The sequence below is a fragment of the Oreochromis niloticus genome, linkage group LG22, assembly GCF_001858045.2.
Source record: "Oreochromis niloticus isolate F11D_XX linkage group LG22, O_niloticus_UMD_NMBU, whole genome shotgun sequence".
Classification (NCBI taxonomy): domain Eukaryota; kingdom Metazoa; phylum Chordata; class Actinopteri; order Cichliformes; family Cichlidae; genus Oreochromis; species Oreochromis niloticus.
Genome location: NC_031985.2, coordinates 22,727,674 through 22,753,577, shown reverse-complemented (window position 1 = coordinate 22,753,577; position 25,904 = coordinate 22,727,674). Strand labels below are relative to the sequence as shown.

The 25,904-nt window shown below is 40.8% G+C and overlaps 1 protein-coding gene across 1 annotated transcript; it reads left to right on the top strand.

Annotated features, from left to right (window-relative positions):
- Positions 1 to 1,646: 1,646 nt before the first annotated feature.
- On the top strand, positions 1,647 to 25,550 carry rmp24 (ribonuclease MRP subunit p24). The gene is made up of 5 exons (XM_005478637.4): positions 1,647 to 1,962; positions 10,342 to 10,364; positions 11,248 to 11,468; positions 23,888 to 24,081; positions 24,340 to 25,550. The coding sequence occupies exons 1-5, from the start codon at positions 1,868 to 1,870 to the stop codon at positions 24,527 to 24,529; spliced, it is 723 nt and encodes a 240-aa protein (XP_005478694.1). The 5' UTR covers positions 1,647 to 1,867; the 3' UTR covers positions 24,530 to 25,550.
- Positions 25,551 to 25,904: the final 354 nt, after the last annotated feature.

The window sequence follows — 25,904 nt, the reverse complement described above, 5'->3', positions numbered from 1 at the left end:
CAACCTCTCTGCCTGTCTTTGTGTCGCCCAGTCTGACTCTCCCTCGGACTCGCGAGTCAATTTAGTCCTGCAGTGAGAGGAGAATCCCTTTATCCGTGGACTACACTTTACGCGGAAGGCACCGACTTGAACATTTCATTCTTGCGTGGAGGCGCCTGCCTGCCGGACCCTGATAAAGTGAAGATTTACTCGTGCACCAAGTGAGGAGCTATCCCTCACACTCCAGCTTACTCGGTCAGTTTCTGAAAGCTCTATGGCCCAGTGATTTAATGTCGTTTCAGCGTCTGGTGGCAGACCTTCTAGCCCCCCACTTGCCTCCCTAAACGAACGAATGCAAGCGCGCACACGCACGCGTGACCACAACCTGTGAAGATAAATAACTTCTGTGTTAATGAGCCGTCAAATTCACAAAAGAATTTTTTATTTTTTTAAATGAAACTCCATAGACTAAAACATCCGCAATGGCCGCGATGATAATCGGCAGCTGATATAAATTCAAAGTCAAATAAAAAATAGACACTTTAAGTTAATGCCCCAAACTCCACATTATACTGTAATATTAAAATTAAACTTCTTCAAGGGAAATGATGTTGAACTTATCAACTGAGGGGATGTCGTCAGAGGTTATTGCGCCTTTCAGGTTCACGTGGGACCGTGACAATTTAGAAAAGGCTAAACAGTATCCCTTTGACTTGAATGTCAGTATTTGTACTACACGAAGGCGTGGAAACCTACCGAGAGACCGAATCGACATACCTGGAAAGGATATGCGTAAAACGCACCGGTCCGACAGTCCGTGCTTGGACACGCTGGGACGAGAGGGAGACTGTGTTGTCGCTGGTGGTGAATGAAATCTCCTATGTCGTGTAAAACCTCCTTGTAAACTTCCCTCTTGTCATCTTCGGTCTGTGTTCTGTTCATCAAGCGTTATATCTGACCGACCGGCTCGCTTCTTTTGATGTCGGTGGTAGGAGGGTACCCAGAGGTGCGCACTGGGGAAATTCTTCCTCCCCTCTGCCGCTTCAAAATATCCAATTTCACACACTGACTCTCTTTTCTCCCCGCAGAATTCCCTTCTGGAGCAGGTGCAATAATTTCACTGGATCCACCCGGAGTTTTATCAGAGTTAAGAACCCGAATCCATGTCGCATATATTTGTGGTTTCTTTCATGGTTTTGCAAGGTTTGCTATTGCTTTGGTAAGCTCTGAACACAGAAAAAGGGGATATTAACATATCTCATGGCCATTTAACGTTGGTAAGTCATGATATCCAATAAGCTTCAAGGAATGATGACATCAAAGGGTATCTGTTCAGTACTGGGATGACTGCACTTGCGCAATTACGTTTTGGGTTTTTGTTTTGTTTTTTTACCTTAGTTAATGACATTTAACTCAGTAAGTGTTGACTCCAAACAGGTCCATTAGTGCTGTCATTGATGATACCTCAGACTAAATAGCTTTTATCTTTAAAACTTCGAATTTTAATCAATTCCCTGTGTCAAGCGATATGCGATTATTTTTTTATTGTCGTTTTTTAGTTTTTGTCTTCTTTTTTTGCATTATCAAATGAGAGAATGGTGTTGAAATCAATACGCGCCCTAACTACTCCGTTTCCCATAATCCAATGCAAGTAACGTCAGAATCTCGCGACCGGAGGTGGCTAACTGGAACGCTAGTTAGCTCAATGCAGACTTGATGAGAATTAATACATTTTCTACAGTCGTTCCGCGGCAGCTTCTTCTGTAGAGTAAAGGACGCCCGTCTAGTCTCCACTTTTTACTTGTTAAGCCGGCTAATCATTTACGGAGGAAGTTTTTATTTGTATTCGCAGGAGAGTTTCCGTTTTCTCACGTGCATCATCAGAAAAATGGAGATTTCTCCTGAAAAAAAATCAAACAGTTTTCTGCTGGACGCTTCTCTGCTGTATAAGGATAGCTGCCCGGAGTTATCTCGCTTCTACATGTAAGATACTTTACTTATAACCAAACACGAATACCACTTAAAAATATATTTTACTTGCAGTTCTTTATTGTTGTAATGCCAGAAAGTGGACTCTAGGTGGAGATGTTCGCTCAGTGTGACCGGGAAAGTTTCTCGCTCGTCGATGACGTCATTGCTTTAGAATTAGAGCTATAATTTCAGAATATCTTTATTGTTTATTTAGAAATACATATATATTTTGGGGGAAATTGAAAACAAATTGTGATTGTAGCCCCCACTATAGTGCCTTATTACTGAGGCTATAGTTTCGCAGTTATAAGGAACTATAGCTTTGTCCTGTCAATCGTTTTGGGATTGGTTGAGCTCTGACGTCTTACATATTAAGCCACTGTTTAATTCTCATTCTTTTTTCACATGTTAATTTAAATGAGAATGGGTTATGTGCTCGTGCTTTCATTCCTTTTTATAACTTTTTGTGTTACAGTCACCTCGAGGATAATCGGATCACTGTGGGCTACAGTGAAACTGCAGAAACACATAATACAGTGAAGTCTAAAAATAAGATGTGGCTGCTGCTTACGTTGGTCTTTAGTGGTGCCTCAGGTGTGAATAGTGTTGGAGTTGTGGAGCATGAATTGTTGTACTTTTCCAAGTGTAGCCTGCTGTAGTTCTTCTACAACAGTGACTTACTGTAGCTGGACATGAGCCCATGTGAGAGTCCCAGCCGTGGCTGCTCGTGTTTGTGGGCAAGTCTGCAATGCCTCAGTGATAGTTTCAATTTAAATGAATTACAGTTTGGTGAAAATGGTTTTAATTGGTGAGCTCGAGACATCTTCCTAACAAGCTCTGAAATCAAAGCACAAGGAAGTAAACAAAGTGGTGGTGGTGGTGGTGCAGACAGTCCCTCTAATCATCGGGTAGGAGAGCCAGGCAGTATGTAAGCCTCAGCCTCATCCTTGTATGGTTGGTAAACAAACCCAAACAGAGCCCTGATCCAGCATTCCCAAGGTGTCTTATTCTTATTAGATTCCTGTAATTAAGTCTTTGAATTTTCAATCAGAATTAAACACATTTATTCTGGCCACTTTATGATTTTCTTCATCATTTACAGTTCACTTCTTGAACTTCAAAATTTTGGCGTCTGATAGCCGTTCCAGACATTGGTGATTGCCATGTTGTGGTGAAAGGTGGAAGTAATTTCAAAAGAAATCCTCTTAAGCCTTTGTCTGTGTGTGTGTGTGTGTGTGTGTGTGTGCGCGCGCGCTCAGGCTGTGCCCACTTGCTGGTGTACAGACTTTTCTTCTTTATTAGGGTTTAAATTGAGCATTAATGCATCTAAAATGTTTTAAAATGCGCATATATGTCTGTGTAGGCTCTTTCCACGTTCCTTAGACTTTGCATATATGTGTGGACTCCTGCGATTCGTGCATTAGTTGGGTTTCAGCCATGTCCCTGTGTCCTTTGGCTTGTCTTCTCTCTTACCTGAGCCAGGAAAGTTGTGGGCAGAACCATGAATGGAAAGAAAAACAGAGGTTTTAATGGTGAAAACCCCAGTCCGGGTCGTTTTCCGGATGTGTGTGGGCCCACTGCTGCTTTAATAACATTGATCTGTTCCCCAGATTCCCCGGCTATGATTAGCTGTGGTATTTGAGAACATTTTGAATACGTTTAACTCTGACCAGCTGTCCAGCAGGCAGGACACAAATCTAAATGTTTGGCTTTGTAACTCAGAGACCTCACTGGTTTTATGCCAAAGTGCCTGGCAGAGAAGACACAATGAACAGCCACTGCCAAAATGTACACTTAGCGCCATGAGCTAATTAAGTGATCCGAGTGATAATATGAGAGGCAGCATACAGGAAGGAACTTGCTACGAATGAAAGCCTCAGACGCATGCTTTGAATGCACAATTGATCAAACTGTGCACCCGCGACAGGAGAGGAACTGAAAATATTTGAGTCAGCATACATTGGTGTACGTGATCAGAGTGCATTGATGTTCTGAATCCTGAGGAATTACGACCATGTCCCTGTGTTCTTTTGGGGGTTTCCACTGTCTCTACTTTCTGCAGGCCAATGCGTCACTGGAGTGTTTGTTCCGTGGGTGCGCGATTACTCATACGCTCATACTCCACATATTTGTAGGAGATGGTGTTACTGCCTTCTACCACAGTCTTCACCTTCTGCCGGGCCGATGACTGAATGAGTTAGTATGTATGTTTGCATGGGGCATTACACTTATTGTTGAATTCGGCTCACGTTGTTGAATTAGTGAAGCTTTTTCCAGTAAGTTCGTAATCATAGTTGCGTGTCTGGTAACTAGACCCTGACTGACTGTTCTGATTACCAAAACAAATATGCATGTCGTCTGCTGGACCAACAATTTGGAAACTTGTTTTGGTTTCTCGTTTTGTCTTTTATTATCTTCACACAGGCCTGACATGGTTTTCAGTCTAGAAGTACAGCTGCAATTGCTGTGTGTTGGTTAATATTAGTGGAACTCTTGAGTAATTAGTGTGGGAGGAATATATAGCGAAAGCAAGAGGGCTTCAAGGCATGATTGTTCCTTAATAACTTCTGATTGTTTTCTTCATTTTGGCTGTGACGTACCACATTCCCAAAAGAAATCACCTACTTAGTCGGCCTAACAAACCTAATTCAGGACCAATGTAGTCAAAAGAAGATTGATATTTCCATCTGCAGTAGTTTATATTTGGCGGCGTGGCTCTGTTTTGGGACCTCCCTGCCTCTCCATGTGAATATGTGGAGTGCATAAGGATTTGCAGAGCAGAGCAGGCATCGGTGACAACAGATGTGATCTTGATAAAGTTAGTTAGAAAGGAGGAGCTGGGGTGGAGGTGGGTTACAAAGTGGCTTCTGGATGTGCAGCAACTGAGTGTAGGCTGAGGTAGCTTTTGATAGAACGCCCTATATTAGATTTACAAGTAGATTTGTAGAAGGATATCAGCCACGTGTTGTCAGCTCACCCTGGGATCAGCTTATATGCCACATTTGCAAAGTAAACAGAGAAATCTAACCCTCTTGTTTGAAAGCTTGAAGCAGTGATTTTGTTGCCTTTGTTTGTTTGTTTTTTGTTCACCAGTTGACCTGCGAACAAAGCATTTTTGTTATTTTTTATTTCAACTCATATCTGCCATTTCTTGATGCATGCTCTATCATCAAGGTAAGGAAAACCCAGAAAGTCGATTCTGGTCATCTGGACACTGTGTTTTTAGCGGGAGAAAACCTCTTAAGTGTGGACCTCTTCAGCCTCTTCAGAGCCCCAGCCCCAGTAAGCTGTGTAGGCAGAGATCATCCCCACCGAACTTTGATGCCCACCCAGTCATTTTGTTCTAGAAGCAGGCCTGAAATATTATAAACCTCTCATTAAAAAAAAGAATTATCCAAAGGGCAAAGAGTTAAAGGGTAATCCAGATATGCTTGGATTGCATTCTCTTAAGCCTCTTTTTCATTAGTACCTACTCAACTCGACTTGACTCCAATATGCGTAGGGCCATTACAGCAAGGAGGTCGAAAGTCCTCTGACATCATTTGTATACGACATAGGCTACATGTATTGCTTTTTTTCCAGACTCGGTTACCACAGTGTTGTTTTTTTGTAGCCATTTCCCTCGTTGCTGCGTTTCAACAGTGCCAGTTTTGATTTTTGTGAAGGAGTCACTCTCATGAGTCCTCGAGTGACGCCACTGACTAGCCAATCGGTGGCATGCCGATGGACGCCCATGGAACTCTGGGCGAGTGGCTACGAAAAAAATATTTGGTCCTAGGTATTACCACCTGATTGAGTCGAGCCGAGCTATTGCTGACTGTTCTTACTGACCACTCGAGTGCTTAATTCAAAAAGCCACATTTATTCAAAACACTTTATGAAGCTCACATCCAGAATCAATTCTAGAATCACCAGTTATCCCAATATGCATTTCTTTGGATTTCGGCATGAAGTTCAAATTCAACCAACTAGTGCTAGGCGATATGACGATATATATCGTGTGGACGATAGAAAAGTGTCTATCGTGCCATTTGTCTTCTATCGTTTCTATCGTTTCTAACCCTAATTTTATAAATTATTACATAAAATATATCATTAACCCTTTACAACCGGTCGGAGCAGGCACACTCCGTTTTGCCTAACTATTTTTAAATCCCTGTAGAACTGGAACCACCTAAGGTAGCGCAATAATTGTTTTTGCATATGAAACCGTAGGAGCTGTACTTACATCTTATTCCATTAGCTTGCCCTAGGTCACGGTTTCCTTCCACATATAGCTTTGCAAAAATTGCATAAAAAGCACTTCCAGCAACAAAAACATAATATTCCAGAAACACGCTTTGCCGATCCGATCAGCTGTTCATAACACTTCCTACTTGGAATATAAGTCAGCGCGAACTATCGCATGTCCGCCATTACCTGTCCGAAACCGGAAGTGACGTCATTTTCGCGCAAAATGTAGTTTTTTACCTTCAAACCCTATGTTGGTGTTTTTAAAAGTCATGTTTGACTTTATGCTTTTCTGTATCGTTTCTGGGATGCTTAGAAGTCAAATTACACTGTTGGAAATAGTGTATTTTGATGCACATGCTGTTTTTTTGCAAATTTGCATTATAATATTTATTTTCATTTTTCCTGTAGCATATAAAAATTAGTGTAACTCAAAAATAAAACCATGAAGACACTCAAAATAAATTTCTCATGGTTGGAAACTATTTTGTGCAACTTTTTTGTATTTACAGTTTTGAGGGATACACCTCTTAAATTTAAACTAGAAATGTATGTAAAAAAAAACAAAAAAAACAATAACGATTTTCAATTTTTTTGTAGTTTATTGCACTTTTTTGCAATTTATGTAGTTACTATGGACTTAATGCATACATATTATTAAAATTTGGGTTATAACGGTTGTATTGAGGTATAGCAACTTGAAATGCTCCCACAAATGGCACTACAGCATGTAAAATGTAAAGATAAGCTCTGGCTCTATTTTCTCTTGCATAAAGTTAAAAGTATAAAAAAAATTATATTTTTCGCAAAGAAACTCCGTCTTGTGGTTTTGCGACATGGTGCTGCTTTACGTGCACCCGGATTTGCGACATGCTTTACGGTAACTCAAAACAAAGACTGCACCCTCTCCACTCGCTGTTTACAGACTGCATACTTTCCAGATGACCACAGGTCAGGTGGTATATCGTGATATATATCATTATCGTGATATAAAATAATTCATATCGTGATAAATATTTTTTCCATATCACCCAGCATAGGGCTGGGCGATATATCAAAAATTTATCGTTACCGAAATTTATGACTCTCATCGACGTCATTTTGCCCATGTCGGTAAATTCGGTATTTAAAAAAAAAAAGAAAAGGCATGTGCAGGTTGGCGATGTTCATGTCCCTTTAAGACGCTGTGCTACGTTACAGACTTGACGGGGTGGAGTCACATGACTCTACTACTGCAAATGAATCGCGCATGAGCGAAGCCGCTGCTCCCGCACTGACTGTAACGCAGTCAGTTCTTCTTTTACTGTTATGCTGTTTTGTGGATCACGAGGTTTAAAACTACTTATAAACACACACACACACACAAAGTAACTCCACCAGAGTGCCTATTTCGGGTCTTTTTTGCCGGTCCAAGCCCGGATAAAGGAGCAGGGTTGGAATTCTGACTTTAAAAAAAACAATAATTGCTAAAATAAATTTAATTTGTAGTTCTAAATAAATTCTAAATGCATTTAGGACGTTTTTTACTCACTTTATGTCTCTAACACAATGTTATTTCTCTCTCCAACAACGTAGGTTACAATTATATTAGCATGACCAATTATGCAAATTAGGCGATGATGTCATTTAGCGACTTCTGGCGACTTTTAGGACAGCCAATAGCGATTTTCCTTACTGAGGAGTTGGCAACACTGCTACCTGTAACAAGACGAGACACGGGTGAACAAATGGAGGACGATTTAAATGTTGAAGCAGCAGCGACGGAGGTAGAGCTGGTGGAGGAGGAAGAGGAGACGCTTGTTAACAAAAAAAATGCATCATCAATCGTTTGGCAACATTTTGGATTCAACAAGGATGATATTGATCAAAAAATTGTTAAATGTAAACTCTGCAAAAAGACTGTTGCGTCAAGTCAAGGTAACACAACCAACCTCTTCCACCACCTGCAGCACAACCATGTGATTCGTTTGTTTAAACGTTTGTTTTTTTGGCACTTGGGGTGGTTATCGTCCATTTATCGTTATCGAGGTTAACTGCTCAATTTATCGTGATATTGATTTTAGGCCATATCGCCCAGCCCTAACCCAGCACTACAACCAACCAGGAGATTTGAACCCAGAGTCTTCCTCCTGTAGGGCAGCATCACTAAGCACCGCATCGCTGTCTTGTTAAACTTGTCACTGAATTTTTTCCCTGCTGTTTGTCACCACCTTTTAAAGGCCTTTTTCCTTCTTCCGTTCCCTTTATCCATCACTTGCCCTCATTTCCTCTCATACTGTATCACTCCTGTTACATCTCCTCTCAGCAGGAGCAAATGATCCTCAGACTGAGAAGCACCTGCTGGCCTCTTTCGCTGTAAGGTCCAGGTGATGAATGAAACCATGTGAATCGGTGCTGTAGAGGGGCACATTTTCTAGAGTATTTCAAGGACTGATTGTGACTGAGCTGCTACCTGTGCTAGGCCTTTGTGTCTAAATATCTGAATGAGTTACAATCTCCGGTGAAGGTTTTTCAAGATATGCCAGCAGCCCTGTTGTTTTCCCTGATGGTAGCAATAAAATATTCATAATGCTTTTCATTTCATGCCTCAGACAGCACTTCTGTCTATAATCACATTATTACCTTGTAGCCGACACATAATTTCCCCTCACTGCCCTACTGCATCCTCTAGCGCTTCGTTGATCTCCCAGCTGTCAGCAGTTCATCCTTAGGACGCGTATCTTCAGCGTTTATCGCCACAACCGAGCATGCACTTAAAAGGAGATGCATGACAAGTATGTTAATAAGATTTGCGCACTGGAAGCAGTCTTTGCGGTGCAGCCTTTCAGAGAGCTGGCTCATCCAGGAAGCTGTGGCAAGGGAGAAAAAGAAAATTCCCTAAAAAATTCCTCTTTTCCACACTTGAGTCATTCACTTGTTTTTAGCAGGCTGGTTGTTGGAGGATTTGCTTTCATCTCATGCCAACAAAAAGCTCTTGCTTTTGTAATCAAAATGTATAGTGTATAGTGGTGATGTGATCTACCATGGGAAATGTAAATCAACTAACTTCCTGAAAAGGATTTTTTTTTTTTTTTTTTTTTTTTATGTCAGCGGAGAATGATTAAATGGCTTTCCAAACAACTAACTGCATTTCTGGGATTGTTCAAGGTCTATGAGTCATTATCACTTCACAACAGAGTAACAATCCACCACATCAGCCTCATACAGTTTCTCTTCATTTCCTGTATTTTCTGCCGACAGGTCGTCTATATAATCTGACAGCTTAATCCAGTCACTGATTATTAAATTGGGGGTAGTATCTAGAGACAGTGATTCAGACTGTGCAGTGACTGATGGCAGATATGTTGCAAAGCCCACAGTGTGCTCAGCTGTATCTGAAATCATCCATCAGTACGATGCACTGTTTCGCATATGGCACGGTCAAGAATGCCGGCGGAGCATATAAACAAACCTCTGCCACCAGACGCCGCGGCAAAGGCCCGTAGGTCAATTCTAGATTAAAGCCGACCCCGCGTGCCCTCCTCCCTTTCCATAAACAGACAGCCCTATTTCTGTCTGTCCCTGACACACGTGCGGCCGGACAATAAATGTCCCTCTATCGATTTAAGCCCTGAGCTAATTTTAGTGCGGCTTAGTTGTGGCTCAGTTAAAATATCTCATTGTGAGTGTTGCCGAAGCGGGGGCAGCCCCATGGGCGGTGAAGCCACTGAATTGGTTTGGAAAGCTGCCCCGTATTGTTTGGGAGAGACCTGTTTTTCCGGTTGCATGTTTTCCACTCCACATAATGGGAATAGATAGTCTTTTTTTTTTCCCGCCCCCAAAAATTGTTTCCATCTTGTAATTTGTGTGTTTGCAAAAAATCTATTTTATGCAAATATGCAAGCAATAAACGTATTTATTTCAATATTTTCCATCACACTGTGTCTTACCTTGTTTATTTCACTGGTCCAGCGTTACAGAAGATGTTGTTGTGATGTAAATTGAGAGGAGCATTTCAGGATACATGAATATGCACGTCAAATTACAAATAAAGTATTTTAAAAATGCACAGATACAAGATGTACATTATTAAAATGATGCCTCGTGATCTTGTTGTTGTGTTTTGACATAAACTCGGTTATAATTGAAGTCTCAAACTCGTCTCCTCTTTCTCTTTCCCAGGCAGGGGTCTTTGAAGGCTAACGGTAAGTTCACGGAGACGTGAGTCCTTGAACGAACTCCCGTTTCATTTAAATTTCTTCTTCCTGTTTCACTTTTGCATGTTTTCATCAGTTCTGCCCCAGAGTGTAATAAGCACGCACAGAATGCAGTAGTAAGTAGGACCTTGTCACTGGCTTGTCAAGGTTGATAAAACTCACTAAATCCTCCGCCAAATACTCAGAGGCAGCCAGCTGTCTCTAGCAGACTGCCCAGTGGAATCAAACACCCACACGTAGACACTCACAGACACACAAACTCTCAGACCCATGCCAGCGGAAACCACATAAAACGGGAGTGGTGCCATTTAGTAAGGCTCCTCAGACTTTTCTCCTTAAATAGCACAAGGACTCGTCCCAAACTAAGTAACGTGGTGTTTGTTTGGAGTTAGAAAAAATTGCTAAATGAATTTTGTAAAGTCTCCTTGTTCTATTAAAAAGATCACAGTTTTCTATGGAAATAGAAATATGGACTATTAAATGATAATTCCAAGATCAAACTGTCACCTTTCTGTTATAAATCTCATTTGCTTGTTGTTTAAATTGTAAGGGGCCAGTCTCACCCTTGCATATAGTATTGTGCAAAAACCGTGCAAAGAAAAACTTTGAAAGACCTTAAGAAAGCCTGGAGAACTATTGCTCAAGAGCACTTTCAAAATTACAAGAAAATCTAGTTACTTGGAAGCAAATGTAAGACATAAAGGAGGGTGGCTCAAGACTTTCAATTCAGTTCAATTCAATTCAAATGACCGATCTAATGATCGAAAGACTTTTATGCAGTACTGTACATTTCAGCAATTTTTGGTTGTTTGATTGTTATTTTGTTCAAAAGATACATTTTAGATCATCTGTGTCTTTCATTTGCTTTCAGGACCTCTGAAACAAAAATTCTCCAGTGTGCTGCACAACACTGTGGTGTGTCCGTACTGTTGCCAGTGGCTGCACCCTGACAATCACCATGTGCGTCTGAGGCCCAAGCAGCGTCCATCAGCACGGGTGCAAAGTGTCCTGCTCAGGAAGGCCAGAGGCAAACGGCTCAGCCTGGTGCAGAAAAATCTGCTCTGCCGCTTCCAGAAGTCCTCGTCGGTACTGGTGAGAAGGCAAACAAACTACAAATCTAAGCACCTGATTATGTGTTTTACTGCACTGCAGCATATTGTTCAGGAGTACAATGGAAGTGAGAACTCAAAACCAAGGCAACACAAGGTGCTTTACATAAAACATTCAGGTCCCGAGGAGCATAAAAGAAAGGCACACATGTATTTACAAAGAATAAAAAATAAGATAGCACCAAGCCAAAGTGGAAGGAAGATTAAACACAAGAGTAAACATTACGGACGAGTCCAGTGCAGTGCGAGATATAAAGAAATCTCTCCAAAAAAGGAAGCAACGCATGGCAAACATGGATTTAAAAGAGCAGAGCACACCTCTGGTTATGTCTGGGAGTTTGTTCTGGTTATATGGTGCATGCTTCTCCACGTTGAGTCTTCACTTGGTTTAACCAAATAATCCCAGCATTAAGGCTGAACAGTTTCCTCAGCTGTAGTGGTGTTAAACTAAAGGTCAGTAGTTATTTTGTGATATTTGGGATAGCAGCTGATATGTGATTTATTGGTGCAATGTGTCTTTTTTAATTGTTGCTAATACTGCCGCTTCTGATTACCCACCATATTCTAATGATTGTATTCTCTTAATTATCACTTGGACTTTAGTGTGGACTTGACTGCTTATTCTGTAGCTATTATTGACCTCAGAGCATAAATGAGCCAGGGGAGATCTACACTCCATTCATCCAGAAAGCGCTGGAGTCTGTCCCAGCTGTTGTAGAGCGAGAGGCAGGGTACACCCTGGACAAGTCGTCAGTCTGTCACAGGGCTAACACAGAGTGACAGATAACCGTTCATCCTCTCATTCACACCTACAGCCAATTTAGCATCACCAGTTTTCCTAACATGCATGTCTTAAGACTGCGGGAGAGCCTGATTACCTGAAGAGAAATCTCACAGACACATGGAGTACAGGAAGACTCCACAAGAAAGGCCGAAGCCTGGATGCAAAAGAAAAAGAAGAAAAGGAATTATCAGTTTATTATAACTTAACTAGTCCTGCATTGTCTCATAATCTATTTTTTGAGCCATTTTTCCCATTTAAATCGATGAAGTCATTAGTATTCATTCCACAGAAAGTGTCTGGTATCATTATGGTGCTCCACTTACTGCTCCAGCCTTACAGTGGTCCCATTAGGCTTAACTGTAAGAGCTAATGTTGCTAGAGAGTGCTTTGTCAACATTCACTCTGTTCATGCCACAGCCCTCCCCCAAATTGTTATAGTGGTCCCCTTTGTCTGTCCTCTTAATGGATGGCACCGAGTAAGAATAAAATGTAAGAACAGATTTTGGCCAGCACACACCCACTCTACTGATAAACCCATTTAGATGAGGAAGCTAGTGATGGAGCATGCAGCTATAGGGTCATTTTCCCCAACACCGGTGATAGCACTGAAGAGCCCCTCTAGTGATCTGACATCAGCCTAATGAAGAGCAGCTTTAGTGGAAATGCTGCTGCATCATTAAAATCTGGTCTGGTTCATTTAGTATGCAGGTATTCACGACACAAAGCACTTTGAACCCACTCTCCACTTTGTATCTGTTGACTCTGAGGGCTAAGAGGTAGATAGAGAATGAGAGCGGTAGCAGGATTTAAAAAAAAGAAAGATAGTGAGAGGAATAAATGCAGAATGAAGTTAGAAATATTAAAAGGGGCAAGAGGGAGAAAGGCAGGTAGATGAGGTGAAAGGAGTCAAATCATGGACTGCAAAAAGAGCTGGGACCTTGTGTCATAATTTCAAATGCAGCACTTCTACTTTTAAGGGCTGTTGTGAAGGTGAGATTGGGGGTCTGATAAAGAGATTTATCAGATCCTGGATCAAGGAAGGATACACAACATGATCGTAAGGTGAACAAGCTGCACTTGCTATACTTGTTAGATGAAATAACAAATAAATAAAGGACTGGGCACAATGTCTGTGTAGGTTTCTGTGGTAGTGTCTGTGGTAGTCTTAGGAGCTTGAAAAGAACTACTACACCTTGTTAAAAAGCTCAAATCAAACTCAAATCAGGCTCAAACTGGTTTCTTGAACATGACAATTAGTTCACTGTATTTAAATGGCCTCCGAAGCCAGCGCATGTCAGCCAATATAGAAGTCCTTTGAGATGTGGTGGAACAGGAGATTCATGGGTCGTGGGATCATGGATGTGCTGTCACACATGTGGTCCAATCAGTCCCAGACATCCTGTCCTTAAGCGTGTGTGGCTCCCCTGTTATTAAACTCTTCGCTAAACAGAACTATGCTGTGTGTTTTATACTGAAGGCCACTCTTAAAGACATTGAGCCGCCATTATTCACATTTCCGCCGACTCATTTGTCAACAATCATCACAATGAACAGTGTGGATGTTTGTCCATCACATGACTTCCTCGTAAACCAATACGGCCCCGAGAATGTCCTCCAAGGTATTTTTAACCTCTGTTTTCATGGTCACTAGCCTGCCCAATGTACTGGAGGTTCAAGAGCCAGCAAGTCAAGCCACACATGCGGGTCATGATACACTTGTGCTCAGTAAAAGGGCGATAGCAAGTTGATATGCTTAAAATGCACATTGATAGAGTAGTGACGATAAGAGGTGGAATGTGAAAAGCTTCCTTTGCTTTTCCTCCCTGACACAACGCTGGTGAAAAGAGCAAAGCAGCTCTGACAGGAAGAGGGGCTCAGCACGAGCTTGGATAAAAAGATTGGCATCCACTTGGTGTCATAGTTAGAAGATAATAGGGGAATCATTATTTCATTATTTTTCAAATGCATGAAAAATAATCCACAGAATGGGAAAATGTGTCACAGTGACCATTGAATTTGGCACCTGTTGTTGTTGTTTCATTATTTAATTGCTTCATTTCAGTGGGCCAGAGTCAAGTGTTATGGCTGTGTACACAGTATATTAGTCTCCTCTTACGGTCAGCCACGTAACTCTGTTGTGTAAATTTACCTTTGTGTGTTTTTTTTATCTTGAGCAGGAGACAGGTGTTTATTTAAAACAGCGTATGACTATTTGTAGATGCAGATACTCATTTCTCTTGTGCGCTCAATTGTTTTTAGAAGCGTCAGAACAATTACGGGGCCTTTTTGTGGATGAGATTTGTTGTCAATAATGTCAATATTTTTATCCATCTTTTATAGTTTCATATTTGCATTTCTTTTACTTAGCTGCGTTTAGAAAGTCTTTGCATGAATTATCAGTTAAACTCTTTAACATTGAAGCAGCGTGAATAATTCTGAACATGCACCCTATATGCATGCTCCACCCTATATGCATGCTCCACCCTATATGCATGCTGCACCCTATATGCATGCTCCACCCTATATGCATGCTGCACCCTGCTGTAATAAGTGCCATTTTCAATGCACATGCCTTAAAACAGTGTATTTTTGCAGTAAATTTAAAAGAGCACCTTTTTTAGCTAAAATGTAAGCATGCAAACATCAGAAGGGACCACTGGACCAATAAATACAAATTTATAGTCATGCACACAAGCGGTTCGCAGCGTTTATACTCCAGGGTGTAAATCCCCTTGATTTCACACTGTATTGCTATTGCCGTTTGGGGTGTGTGTGTGTGTGTGTGTGTGTGTGTGTGTGTGTGTATGTGTATGTGCTGCCCTTGTGGTGGATGCCAGTGCATGACAGGCTTTCCTCAGCCCTGTGAAGTTGTGTCTTAGTGCTGTTATAAATCACTTTGTTTATGCGTGCTGAGCGGGTTATCCAGCAGTGGATCTGGGAATAGGTTGCATGCAGCGCCACAAAAGAAGCAGAGACCCTAAATGGAGCGAAGAATAGCCTATTCTCCTCCTGCATTCTTCTCTTCTTCCTCCTTGAGTTTAGTTTTAGACTTCCTATCAGAGTTGCTTGTCACAAGGAAAATGTATTCTGTGCTTTTATGTTTTTTCGGGTGATTAGTGCATATCTAGATTAGGATTAAATATTTCTGTTGGTCCTTTTATTAAGACAGGTGCATAGGTACATTTAGTGAATGTGCTTTTCCTCTGTCATTCTCATTCAGTGCGTTTTCAGAATACAAGATAACCCAGATATGGAGGAGCAAAGTGACAGACCATAGGTGGTTCCGTTTTTGGCACATTGCACACGGAGCCATCTTTCTGATGCGACTCAAATCTGTGATTTTTTTAAGTCACCACTTCTTCTTGACCTCACTGACCAACTCTTATCCTCGTACCTTTACACACTCCAGTCTCTCTTGTTATTTCTCTGTTAAGTTCTACCTCAGCTCATCTACCCAACCACAACCTAACCTCTCACATTATGCTTTCTCCATTTCTCCTTCCTTTCTTGGCCATGTCTTCACCACATTTCGCTTTCATTTATCTTTAGTGGAAAATGTGCCGCTTGAGGCCATGACAAGAAACAGGAGGCAGCGATGTCTAGCTGGTGTTTTGCCTGTTTGCTGTCAGGGAGCAGAAAAGACTCCACTGAGGGGGAGCAGGATTACAAGAGGGGGGAAAATATTGGGAAAGAGAGATGCTTAGAGATGAAAGCATTTTTTAGATACAAACAGAGGAGTCACAGTGGGAGGTGGAATCACTCACTCTTGTGGGTATTTAAGTAAAGGATTTGAAATATGTTAACATCTACATACTGTACGCAGCAATGGCAGGAATCATGGGAAGCTGATGCCAGCTGAACTGACATCCTTGAAGAGCAAATGAAAACCAAAATATGCATAATGTAACATACAGTTTAATTATTTTAAGCATCCACACTTTCTTCTCTCCACTGTCATCATGTCTGTAGTTGAGTACACATGCGGGATAAAGCCCATATAGAGAACTTAAGGTGGTACCATTGCAGCATGTCATCTCTCAATTACCGCCTTAGCCTCACTTCATTTTTGTCTTGACGCAACTATTAAAAAGTCTGCTTTGGAACTTGGCATTCCCTCTGTTCGGCTTTCGCATCCTCACTCACCAGCATTTGAATTATACGGCTTCTGAAATTGAATCTGTCAGCACGTGTGTGCCTTAATGGCATTCGCTGCATGTCTTCTGTAAAGCCAAGTACAGCCATTCGTCATCTCTATAATAATCAGGGAAGAGTTCTAAATCCAGATCTGTCTCTGGGCTCTTTTCTTTATTCCTCAGCCTCAAAACTTCACCTGTGTTTTGAACAGCCTGATGGGTTGAGATATATCTCCAAGGTAAAGATTTTTGTAAATTTAAATGCAGACTGTACTCTGTGGTAAGATCTTTTTTTTGTTTGTTTGTTTTAAGCTTACAAATACAGACAGCTCTAGGCCATCAGGAAGTGAGATGCTATTGTATTCTCAAACTACTCAGAACTGCATGATTTTATAAATATATTAAAAGCGTGTACTGCCTGGGTTGCATAAACTTCAACAGATAATGTCTGAGGGCCTTTGACAAGTATTTCTGTCACTTTTTATTTTTTTTATTATTTATTCAGAGCTCTTTTTGAATGTTGGCTGCCTTTTGTTCTGTTCTCTGTCTCTCATGCTGCTTTAATAATATTGTTTTGTTGGTAGGCCTGTCCATGATTGATGGTGTTCCATTATGCGTTTTTATATCCAGCTATGCTTTTATTGCATTAGCAGTATGTTTGGGATACCTGGATTTAAAGGGATCATGTATTGTTGGAAAATGGAGTCGTTGCCAATCAGATGCTTTCCAGATGATATTTCATGGTCTAGCAAACTCTGACGGTACTTTTCTGTTTCCATAATTCTAGTTTTGACAAGATCTCCAACCACACTGGCTCAAACGCAGCCCCAAGCCATGACAGAACCTCCACCGTGTGTTACAGATGACTGTAGACACTCACTGTTGGACGTCTCTCATAACCACCTCCCTACATACTGACCACAATTTAAACAGTGTCTTTTTAATAAGAGTTTTTCTTTTATACACATAAACAAAAAGAAAAGAAGGATTACAGATGATCTGTACATTCGGGGTAATTAGCCCGTACATTTAAGGCTGTGAAATAAAAGGAAAAAAGGGAAATATAAACATTTGTATGATATTTCCCAAAGTAACATAATCCCTGCATAATCCCATTCATTTACTGACCACAATTTAAAAATTTCAAGTTTGGATTCATCACTCCATCAGATCTGTTGCTACTGATTTTCAGTCCAGTTCTTGTGTAATTTGGGATACCTCAGCCTTTTCTCCTTGTTCCCCTTCCTCAAGAATGGCTTCTTGACAGCCACCCTTCCACTGAGACCATTTCCAATCCAGGTTAAGGGTCAACAGTAGATAGATTTAAGTGAATGTCCAGATGGATCTCTCAGGTCCTGTGACACATGTTTGCTGGATTCTTCTGTCAGGACACACTGCACACCATGCCAAGATATCCCAGATTTTCATTTTTGCCATGTGTTTTTGTGACGGGGTGATAGTGACAAAGTGCCTAAAACTACAGTTTGGGTTCTTTGCTGTGTGTTATGTGTAGATGCAACACTGGGTTATCCCTTGAGTTAGCTGCTTGTGTTAAAGATTCATAGGTCAGTGTTAAGTGGCTTATTAAATAAGAAAACAGTCCTCTTAGAATGGGCTGAAAAACAGCAAATGTCTAAAGAAAAGCTTTGAAAGACACTTGAAAGCCTGCAGAACTATTGCTCAAGACCACTTTAAAAGTTACAAGAAAGTCTGGCACCTTGGAAGCAAAATATAAATAAATCAGGTATGCCTCAAGACTTTATACATTACTGTAGTTTATTTTCCTCTCCATATCTAAAAGAACCTACAAACACTTTTCACTCTGGAGTATTAGAAATCAGATTAGCATAGGCAGCAGATGTTGATTAAAACTCATATGGGAGTTATTATGAAGAGTTAGAATGTTTTTTTTTTTCTTTATCTAATCTGGCTGACTGGAAATAAGTTTGTTGAGGACGGCGGGTAAACCATCATTTCACATCTTTGAAGCTGTCTCCCGGCGTTTGCTGTTTTTGGCTCGTGAGGCTGACTGGCTTGTGCGACGCAGGATAAAACGTGACCTTTATCACTGACAAGAGAGCGAGAAAGAAAGAGAGAAACAGATATGTTTTTATGGCAGTATGTAGGAGCTCTGCATTCAGATCAGGTGTCTGTGTATTTACCAGCCTGCCTGCCTCCAGACAGTGTGACTAAGTGGCTGCATGCACCCAATCACAGAGCAAGGCCACGGCGAGAGGAAAGTTTATACTGCTTGCCTCGTATTGATCCCCAACTGCTCTTCTGTTTTCAGCTTTATTGTGTTGTATTGATGTGGTCTCGAATGACTTTCACACACAGCGTATGTGGATAATCATACTTTGATGTTCACAAAAACAGGAACGTCTCATCACACGATCAACATTTAGCACTTATAAACAAATATACGACTGATATTTCTACTTTAGGAGTCCTAACAGGCGCCTCATTCTGTGACTCACTCTGCTACTCTACTCATCATCGTCCTCTTGGGCAGTATTGCACTGCTGAGGTCAGATTAATCAACCGAAGCTGACCTCTGACAGCAGAGAGAAAGCTTGGAAGGGAGGTATTTATGGAGCAGAGGCTATTATTAGCGGAAGGTCCATCTGCAGAATTGATTTATGTGGCTCTCTGTGTGTTCGTGTGTGTGTGTGTGTGTGTGTGTGTGTGTGTGTGTTTTGCAAAAAATTTTGACTACTTCTTATAATCATGAAAATGAGCAATTGCAAAGTGCAGGAATGTTTGTCGTATGCTGGGAGAGAAGTACAGTATGCTCTGGAAGAGAAAACAAAAGCTCTGGCAGATTATTTTATTAGATTTTTTGTTTTAGACTCAGAGAATGTTAAACTCCCTGTTCTCATTTGTCACAGTATTGGGTTACACACAACAGTCAGCTTGCCAGAGATTGAACTACAAGAATTAGAGCTGCAGGATCTCATTGATCTCCGGTTATTTAAATTGAGAGTTTTCACCTTTGTGAACTATCTCTCGGTCCTTTTGCTCATTTAAAGCTCAAACCATTATACCGTTCGTAACTTAAACCTGGAGTTCTTTGGTTCAGGAAATTGTGCATTAATCCATGACTTGAGCTTTATTCGGTCTTTGGAATGATAGAAAGGAGATTTAAATAAATGCCGCTATCAATCTAAAATGATTTAAAACAATTGCACGCTGTCTTTTCTTCATGACTGAAAGGATGAACAGCAGGCGCTGACAGCCCATGCGCCGTGCGTGACTGACGGAGCTAAACGGCCGTGATATATGCGTAGGGGATCAAGGTTGAGTGTATATGCTACTGCGGCTGTCTGCTTTAGCTCGCATTTCATGTTAAACAAAAACACAATGTGAATATGGTAAAGGAAAGAAAGCTCGCTGCTCACTTTATTATTTTTATATGCAGAAAGAGCCGCTGTAAGACTGCATAGTTTAGAGGCAATTACACACTCCTGGCAAGTATTAAAATCATGGCATGAAATTGAACAGGAACCTTACTTTTTGCAACAAATAAATAAATAAAATGTGCTTAATATCCCTTGGGGTGTATATAGGTGGTTGTTTATCCACATTAGCCTTATGCTTGGTTGGCCACTACGCTGGTTCGTCTGCTGCCAGAACGCCAAGATGAGGAAATCAGATCTCTCTCTGCCACCGATTCACGTGTGGCTCTGCAAGTGCATACGCCGCATGTCGAAGGATTAGCGTAAATTAAACGGGTACACGTGACTAGAGGGATTGCATTTTAGGTTGTCATGATTTCTTATCACTCTTATCACTATGCAACAACCTTACCGTCACTGTCGTCTGAGAGTGGACAGCGTCATTTCCTAGGCACTTTCCAGTTGCTGATTAGCATCTCTGCTGTCCACTTACATGCACACACTTTTTTATTAGGGAAAGATTTTTAGATCCTGTCATATCAGCTTCATTCGAGCTGGCTAATGACAGCGAGGCCAGGAGAGGATAAACAGCATGAGGTCATCCTAGCTGTAAACATCCATCTGCAACCAGCTGTCTGTGTGTGTTTGATCTAGCCCACCATTAACTATGTGCACCCCCTCCCTTCCTCTGGAGTAATCATTTGAAGTAATCATAGTCATCAAAAGTTGAAACACTAAAATCTGCGTTGTCACCTAAATGTCCCCAGCTCTTATTACTTACAGCATGTGTTACAATTGAAGCTATATCATTTATAACAGAACAGCAATTAGTTTTCTGTTTAATGATATACCCCCATACCCCCTGTTAAGATTTGGTTAGATAAAAATTTAATGATGTATGGGAAGAAATTGTTTGATCATTGCAGAAACAGGAAGTGTTGATGGAAAGATTATATGAAAGTGCAATAAAGCAAACAGTACGCATCACAACATTTATGTAAGTGGATAGGAGGAGGTTAAAACTGGAACTATCCACATTGAATTTGGCGGTTTCACATCCCGTAACTCAAACACGATTGGAGGTCACTGCCAAGAATCTGCCAAAGCTTACAACCCTCTATTCAAGTGTATCACAGTAATGATGCAACTGCGTGCAAGGAGTGTTTATGAACTATTTTACATTGCTGCAAAAAACTATGTTATTTAAAAAGTCAGTCACTCCAACTCCAACCAAATATTGTTTTCGGTTTGTGCCATGCAAATTTTTTAACTGTGAAAACGAAATTCATAACTAATCAGATCTAATCTGTTTGGCCTGAGGGGAAACAGCAGGATGGATTCTTCCTGCAAAACTAATATAACTATTTTATCCATTTGTCTGAAATGTCTCTATGTGACCCAAAACTAGTTCCAGTATAACATCTTTATACACCTGCACCTTTTTAATATTAGTGCATTACTTTGCTTATAGATACTCCAGACTTTGTGTGCCTACTTTACTGAACAGCACCAGTTATTCCAAGTTTAGAATACTTTCACTGTTGAATGTCCTCTCTCTGCTGAATGTTCCTTTCTACATTTATTTTAGACTCCTTATAAGATAACTGCAGTTTAGGAGATATCCACCCATCTGTCCATCGAGGGCTGGAGCCTGTCTGAGCTGTCATACAGCGGGAGGTGGGGTACACTCAGAAGAGGTGACCAGTCCATCACAGGGCTACTCAAATACCATTAATAATAAAATCTTCATATTCAAACCACATACAATGCATAGATTAGAAATTCTACATTTCTAAAATGCTGACCCAAAATCAACTACCTAAAATGGCTTATTTCAATCAGATCCAGCCCGTCATGTCAATCAGATGACATGATGGGCCACGCCAAGCACATTTATTTAAACAGAAATAATGATTATAGTGCACTATTATTGTGCTTTATTAATTGCTGCATGTTAGGTGTGTTTATGCAAAGCTACTCCTGTTCGGTACAGGTTTTTTATTTATATCATTTTTTATTTTGCTTTAACACAAAATTCTGTGAGGTTTCTGTTGAACATTGGAAGCGTTTCACATTACATCTAGAGTACAAGTAAATAATAAACAGCATTTAAATCATCAGTTATTTAGCAGTATTTACTAAATGCAAGTGTTCTAAGTTTGGTTCTTTTGTTAACAAATAGACTTGATCAAAAGCACTAGTAATACTGCGATCCATCCTCTAGAGAAAGTCTGGGGTTATTTAGTCCATCTGCTTCACAGAGCATTGGTCAGTCCTCATTGAGCCACACCCCTATGCACAGATGGGTGGGTCAGTTGCTTGGCTTTGTCTCTATAAAGCGGGACTTGCAGGCTCCTGTAGTAAACACTTCTCTAACGGTGCGGTAAAAACGAAGAGGAACCCAGAACTCACTAGTGCTGGTTCACTGAAACCCAACTCTCCAACACTCGGCAGTAGACACCTGTCAGAATCTGAAATGGCTACATTTGTGTCGGTGAGTTTTCCATCTCATCAGCATTCGGGACTGTCAACAGTTTGGCTCAGACTTGCTGACCTCTGCAGCGGTGGTCTGTTCAAACCAGTTCTAATGTTGTGGCAACTTTGGATAGCTTCTGTCACTACTGGGATTTTTTTTTATGCTTAGGTTTTAGAGGGACATTGTGTTTTTATTGAACACTGTGCACTGCATTTGCTACTTTAAAGTTTTACTTAAGAGGAAAAAAAAGTGTAAATGGCTCTTCTGTTCAAGATTTGTATTTTTCCTGTGCTGGAGTTAGTTGAAGTTATTTGACGTTTGTTAAAACAGCAGAAAAAAATGGTATATCTTTTAATTATAGCAGGGTCATGATGCTGGGATGATTTTCTATGTTGTTACCATCGATCAGTGCATCCTGTGGTGTCTTATAAGAAGTCCTGCCTAATCCTGAACAGTATATATAAAGTAATTGTGGCTTACATAGCAGCCAGTTGTTTTGTTTTTTATCAGTTTGTCCCAGTCACATTATGATTCCTTAACTTATTTGATTAATCATTGATGGTTTATTAACAGCTTGTGTGCACACCGTGACATGTACTGCTGTTTCATGCACCATTTCACTTGGACACACAGTCATAGGCCAAGAGTTAGTATGTATGTTGTCTTAAATTGCGAGGATCTCCTGACCTGTAGTTCTACCTTGCAACTTTCCTGCTTCTTGTTTTGCCTTACATGGAGTTTATATTTTATTTGAATGCAGTGTGTCTTATTTTGAATTACATAAAACAGTAGGCTCAGCTCAAGCATCAGAGAAGTTGTAGGGGAAAAAATGTTATAGAGTTAAACTAAAAGAACTAGCCAACAGCTCTGATAGGATCTGTGAATCATGCACAGCTACACCTTTAAATCAGAGAATAAGAATATGAAGCTGAATGCGAGCATGGTGCGTCTAATTTAATCATTAGTACAGTTTTGTTTTTCTTGAGCACAAAGTTGATCTGTTGCCCGTTGTAAGCTTTCCACATTGCTGTGTACCCTGAATAGGTGAAATTGCATGGCAACAGCCCCACCTTGCCGTCTCATAGGCTAAACACATTGTTTTCCCATCCTGCAATGTTCATAGGTAAAATTATCTTTGGCACAGCCAGTGGGAAGAGCCTCAGCTGTTAAGTGAATCTCCTGTCATGAGTAAGCTTCCTCTACCTCATTGTAAACTTTTCCTCAGCTGTGAGATGTCAGTACGTGTCCCTGACATCTGTGAGGCTTGCGGGTTGGCCTGCGTCACCTGTGGCATGTGCACCATTTTTATTACAGCCAGTCAGGCCCAAGTCCACACCAAACTGTTGTGCGTCCCAGAGAAAGCCATTAAACTGCGGAAATAGTGAGTTTTGATGAAGAATAATAACTAGAATGACAAAAAGCTTCACCTTCCTCTCTAGGATTTACATAATTTGTTGAAATTATACACAAGAAGTTTCAACGGATTTCCTTCCAAGTACTCCTCTGGGGATGCCTTGTATGCCTTCACCTCAAAACCTCATTGTGTATGAGCGCAGTGTAGACGCAGAGCATGCATTATTAATGGATATGTTCCTTTCCTTCTCCTTATCCCAGATGGCCACCTGCCATGCCTGCAATAAGACATCCAGGTACAAGGGGGTGAACAGGGATTTTATAGCTACCTTCGCTAAGACCCACAACACACCAGGGAGTGCTGGCAAGCACAAAACCCCACAGTCAACCAGCAGATCCAACATGAATGCCCCCAAGACTCCTGGCAAGGACAGGGCGCCTGCTCATACACCTAGGTAAGTTTATTTTGGTTTGCTGTTACTAATATGCACAGAGCCAAAAGTTTAGTTACAGCCTTGCTTGATTAAACTTAGTTGGTGCTGCAGACATATGAGACAGTGATGTGTCAGGCATGTTGGGATTTGAGTGATTGAGTTTCTATTAAGTCAGCATTAACGGAACAAGATGTGCGGGCGGCACGTGTTGGTTCCACGTTTTTCGGATCGTGTCTCTGGTGATAGCTTGCTTTTAAATGAACTCTTCCTTCTCTCCAGATTCTCCTCCTCCTCCTCCTCCACCTCCACCTCCACTACCACCACTTCAGGATCAGGCTCAGGCTCAGCTTCCTCCAAGCCTCCTAAAATTAGAAACTGGGTTGTCCGACGTCTAAGCAAGATTCTACAGCGAGAGGACAACCAGGGCACCAAGAAGGGGGGCTTGAAAGATTTTCTCTCCTCACTTTGAGCATCTTAAGATTATATGTGCTTTATCTTTGTGAATACTCTTAAAAAACAAAGAAATGGGAGTAGGCCCGTGTTGTAATCCGTGTACTCCAGAGCATCAGAACTTGAGAAACTAGTTGAGTTTCCAAGCCAGTGAAAAGGCATACAGTTTGTCCAACAGCGCGGCAGTTGCTGGGCGGATTGGAGCGGCGCTCCTGGAATCCTGAATTGTAACCGGGGGCACTGAGGTCGCTATTTCAGCTGTCAGTTTCTGCAGCTTCTACACAGTCAGAAAGACGGGGAGACTTCTTTTCATCTAATTTAACACATCCCCCGTTTGTAAACTCCCAAACTGTGGATGTTGAAGGATTGTTCAGTATTTATTTATCAAATTGCCGAAGCATCACAGGAAATCCAGCTTTTCTCTGTGGTGGCATTCGTGGCATGACAAGGTGGTTTACATCTATATTTTCTCCATTTTCTACTGTTACAAAAATAGATTTATATAGAAAATATATATCTTTAACTACTAATCATGCTTTTTGATGTTTAAACTTTTGTATTTGATTTATTTACTTATTTCAGCTTTCGGTTCTCTCCAGTGGGGACATGTTTCTATATTCTTTTTTTTTTTTTTTTTAATTACAAAGTTGAAATATAGAAGTGATAAATGTGAATATCTCATTGTTACATATTTGTAAATGCATACAAATCAATCACCAATGAAAATGTTTGATTATCATTCAGAATGGGACTTACCAGTCGCTGTTTACAATGAAAAGGCACATCTGCCAAACATCTGTAGACTTAAAATTAGTGTCATCTAAACTTTACATTTTCTTTTGATACTTTCTTTGGCTACATGCTTTTGCACCATTGCTCTATTAAATATGACTTGTTTGTTTTTTGTAATGTCTGATTACTTAAGCGATTGTAGCTGTAGCTGTTCAGTGAACACACATTTGTTTAAATCCTGAAATACCTCACATTTATATTTCACTGTGAAATACCTGAAATAAAACTGTGACTTTCAGTCTGTGAAAGTGGGCTCTTTACTTTTTTGCTCTGTTTACTGCTGCTTTTATGTACTGTCTGCTGATATATGCACATATTATATGACCATATATTTGGTATTCAGTATGCATTATCAGTTCTTGTTTACAACCTAGAAACTGAGCCATGTTTAAGACACTAAGATATGGCTGCAAGCAAACTAAAGTGTGATCAATAACTTTAGAAAAAATTAGCTTAAAAAAAGAACTAAATACACTCATCAGCCACTTTATTAGGTACACCTTGCTAGTACCAGGTTGGATACTGTCATGAGTTCAAAATATTGGGGATGGATACAGGAGGAAAACCAAATAACAACACTGGTCCGGCCGGGTCAAGTCAAA

Bases quoted from the DNA above. Each gene is read 5' to 3' on its own strand.
- rmp24 (XM_005478637.4), top strand. From the start codon at position 1,868: ATGGAGATTTCTCCTGAAAAAAAATCAAACAGTTTTCTGCTGGACGCT. The intron at 10,365-11,247 runs GTAAGTTCACGG...ATTTGCTTTCAG, and splicing joins GGGGTCTTTGAAGGCTAACG to GACCTCTGAAACAAAAATTC. The intron at 11,469-23,887 runs GTGAGAAGGCAA...TCCTTATCCCAG, and splicing joins AGAAGTCCTCGTCGGTACTG to ATGGCCACCTGCCATGCCTG.